Here is a 3,860-nt window from a genome sequence, read left to right on the forward strand (position 1 = left end):
AGAGAGGAAGGGAGAGAAATAGAGACATCAGTGATGAGAGAGAATCACTGATCGACTGCCTCCTGCACACCCCCTACCGGGGATAGAGCCCACAACCCGGGCATGATGTGCCCTGGGGAATCAAACCAGCCACCTCTTGGTACATGGGTCAATGCTCAACCACTGAGCCATACCAGCCAGGCAGATGTTTTTTTAATAATGAAAGTATGGCTCAGATTTCCACATATGGAGACTGGAAGTTCAGGAAAATGGACATTTCAAGTAAACATCATGGTCTAAAGCCAACTGATGTTTCTCTCTCATCGGTATTTCTCTCTCTTTTTCCCTCTCTAAAATCAATAAAAACATCAAGCAAACAAACAAAAACCAATCTATTAAGCTTTATGTGTTGGGGACTATGCCAGATAGAGATATAAAACTGAAAGAAGGCCCTGGCTGGGTAGCTCAGTTGATTAGAGCATCATCTCGATACATCAAAGTCGTGGGTTCAACCCCAGTCAGGGCACATAAAAGAATCAACCGATGAATGCATAAATAAGTGGAACAACAAAATTGATGTTTCTATTTCTCTCTCCCTCTCTCCCTTCCTCTCTCTCTCTAAAACAAACAAACAATTTTTTTGAAGGAAAATCATTCTTAAAGGAGAATATAGGCTATTGGAAAGAAAAAGATGTAAAAGGTATAAACAATTGGATTGCGTGGGTTTGTAAAGAGAAGCATAGAGGAAGGAATTTGTAAGTCTTTCAAGGCCTTTCATGATGGCTCCCTTGAAATCTGCACTGATGTGCTACTCCCTTCCAGATAATTTTTTTTAAAATTTTCCATCCTTTGTTAATACCTCTACAAACTCACCACATTCTCACCTACTATCATTTCTCACTAGACTGTAAATTATATGAGGACAACTAACCGATGAATGCATAAATAAGTGGAATAACAAAATTGATGTTTCTATTTCTCTCTCTCTCTCTCTCTCTCAATCAATAAATTTTTTAAAAGACCTAGTACAAATCATTTCTCACTAGACTGTAAATTATATGAGGACAACTATACATTTTGTTTATGTTTGTACCTCCCAGAATGGCTACCAGAGTGCTTTAAGCCTACCGAGCATAACAATGTTGACTAAATTCAACAGGATATGGAAAAAAAAACAAAACCCTCATCCACTTTAGTGCAGTGTATTTTTACACCTAGCATATATACCCTGTGCATGACCTGAAATGCTTGGTGTGGAGAGCACCTTGGAGAGAAGAAGGTAGAGCCTTGAGGAGGAAAAAAAAGAACAAGGAGAGATTGGCACTTTAGGAACTTAGAACTACAACCCAGCTCTCCAGGAGTTGCTGTAAATTTTTAATCACTCTCAATTAAACAGCTTCTATGTGGCCATCAGTGCAGACTTTTGTTAGCAGACAGACGTTTAAATTTCCACTCTAATGCTGATTTGTTATTTGACTTTAGTCAAATTGGTGCACCAATCTCAGCCTCAGTTTCTTCATCTGTAGAAAGGGGACAGGGATGGAGGATCAACGGGCTAATGTATGTAAAGCCCCTAGCATAGTCACTGCATAATAAAAGGCTCCTCTCCACTGAGGTAGTGGGACAGGATTTGTCCCAACCAGACGGTGCAAATGGGAAAACAAACAAAAACATGAAAGTGGATCGGACAGCACAACACAACACAATTTGGAAAACCTCAGAGGAAATAGCCTAGAAGGGCCACTCCATCGCCTTGAGGAATAAATCTCTTGCAACCGGTTGTCCAGTCCCAGTCCCGGAAGACTCACCGTCACCCCGTATCTGAGCGCCAGTCCAGCCAGCGTGTCTCCGGGCGCCAGCTGATGCTCCAGGCGTCTCTCCCGCACCGGGGAGCAGGCGGACTGCACCAGGCTTCCGTAAGAACGAGCCCGGCTCCCCTGAAGCAGCCCTGACCCCCCGAGGGGGTCCTGTCGAGAGGGAGACGCCATCTCCTCACCCTGCCGGCAGCTGGGGCTGCAACTGCGGGGCGCCCGGCTAAGTGACCGACAGTGACAGGCCCGGGGACTGGGAGCGGGTGACCAGGAGATTCCTTTCCCTTTCAGTCTTCCCTGCCGAGTCTCCCGTCTCCCTGACTACGCACCCCCCTCCACTCTCGCTTATCCTCCCTCCCGGCGCCTTTCCCACGAATCTGTACTCTGAGTATTCAGTCCCTGAGTCTATCTCCTTAGACACCCCTCCGACTTTCGACCCTCTACAACTCGCGACGCTGACCTTTGACCTTTGAACCCTAGACACTTTCCTCACTGTTCGGTTCAGTTTGCCTCCAGGTCTGGCAGCCCGTTCTCCGGGGATCCCCTATACCCCGGCTGCGCCCTGTCTCTAGGTCTGTCCGCTAAGGTGGAGAACAAATCAGGCCCCCCAGGTAGGCTGTCGCCGCCGACAAAGCGCGTGATGATTGGGAGAGTTTGAAGTACACTTTCCACTCAGAGATCCCCAAAGGCCCACTCCGCATCAGATGAGTCACCCCCTCAAATTCGGGCTCCACATCTCTCTCTCCAAATGCCTCGAATATGACAAGATGCAAGGGCCCGGAACCAGCCGGAAGGCAAGTTCTTTGAAAAAAGACTTCATTTCCCGAAAGGCTCCGCGTCTGCGGGGTCGCAGGGGACCATAGGAAATGCAGTCCCCCTCGGTGGGCTGGAGGCGGGCTTTCGGGATCGCGCAGTGCATGCCGGGAAGCCTTCCCCGGAAGTAAGGAGGCCAAACGGGAAGAGACCAGCCGGAAAGGAGACGCCCCACTCTTGCTACGGTGGCCTGAAAGGAGTGGCGAAGTCTGTGCAATAGAATTTATTATTTCTGGGACTCACCGTTGTGATGTCTTTCAAGAGAGAGGGGGACGACTGGAGTCAACTCAATGTGCTCAAAGTAAGCGCGAGAGGGGAGCGTGGAGAGCTGCTTCCGCTGCCCTCTGAAGGCCGTGGAGGAGTAGTTTTGTTGCTCTGGCAACAGATGGGGGTTGAGGGTTGGCGGGGCGGGGAGTCAGGGTGACTAGTCTTGGGTTACTAGTCCTGGGTTGTGGACCCTTCTTCGCTCTGTGATCTCTTCTCTCCATGGTCTTTAGTCCGTATGAGTCCCTGTCCCTGTCATCTCCCTGCCCCGCCCCCCTCCTCCTACTCCGCTGATCTTTCCGGACTTCTTTCCCTTCTCTTTGCAGAAGCGAAGAGTTGGGGACCTGCTGGCCAGTTATATACCAGAGGATGAGGCGCTGATGCTACGGGATGGACGGTGAGGGAGGGCGAGAGTAGATCAAGCCTGAGGGTTCTGCGATTAGAGGCTCAATACACTTTTGTTACTGAGGAGAGCGGGAGTATGTAGGGTTTTTGGTGGGGAGGGGGGCAGGGGTGTGGGTGGTGGAGATTAGGGTGGTTGGGATTGGGCTTGGGAAAGGCCTGCTAGGACAGGGTGGGACCCCCGGCAGAGACCCACTCCCCAAGGACTCTTTATCTCCTCTCCAGCTTTGCTTGTGCCATATGTCCCCACCGACCTGTACTGGACACCCTGGCCATGCTGACTGCCCACCGTGCAGGCAAGAAACATCTATCCAGTAAGTGTGTCCGAAGACAGGGGATAGAGAATAAACCCTGAAGCCCTGACCGGGTGGCTCTGTTGGTTGGAGTGTCCCCCGTATACCAAAAGGTTCTGGGTTCCATTCCCCGTCATACCTAGTAGGTTTCAGGTTTGATCCCAGTGTGAGTTTGTGAGGCAACTGATGTTTCTCTCTCACATCAATGTTTTTGTTTTGTTTTGTTTTTTCCCTCTCTCTCTCCCTTCCCCCCTCTCTCTCTCTCTCTCTTTTTTCTAAAGGAAGATCAGATCCTTCA

At 49.5% G+C, this 3,860-nt stretch overlaps 2 protein-coding genes across 2 annotated transcripts in view; one reads left to right on the forward strand and one right to left on the reverse strand.

Annotated features, from left to right (window-relative positions):
- The window catches only part of LYSMD1 (LysM, putative peptidoglycan-binding, domain containing 1), a 10,065-nt gene extending 7,437 nt beyond the window's left edge, over nt 1-2,628 (reverse strand). Inside the window, exon 1 of the mRNA XM_014528658.1 lies at nt 1,788-2,628. Within this exon, the coding sequence (XP_014384144.1) occupies nt 1,788-1,967 (180 nt within the window). The 5' untranslated portion in view covers nt 1,968-2,628. The remainder of the gene's footprint in view (nt 1-1,787) is intronic.
- A 116-nt stretch (nt 2,629-2,744) lies between these two features.
- The window catches only part of SCNM1 (sodium channel modifier 1), a 3,331-nt gene continuing 2,215 nt past the window's right edge, over nt 2,745-3,860 (forward strand). The window contains exons 1-3 of the mRNA XM_005880582.2: nt 2,745-2,904; nt 3,194-3,264; nt 3,495-3,583. Of these exons, the coding sequence (XP_005880644.1) occupies nt 2,854-2,904; nt 3,194-3,264; nt 3,495-3,583 (211 nt within the window). The 5' untranslated portion in view covers nt 2,745-2,853. The remainder of the gene's footprint in view (nt 2,905-3,193; nt 3,265-3,494; nt 3,584-3,860) is intronic.

The sequence above is a fragment of the Myotis brandtii genome, unplaced genomic scaffold (genome assembly GCF_000412655.1).
Source record: "Myotis brandtii unplaced genomic scaffold, ASM41265v1 scaffold643, whole genome shotgun sequence".
NCBI lineage: Eukaryota > Metazoa > Chordata > Mammalia > Chiroptera > Vespertilionidae > Myotis > Myotis brandtii.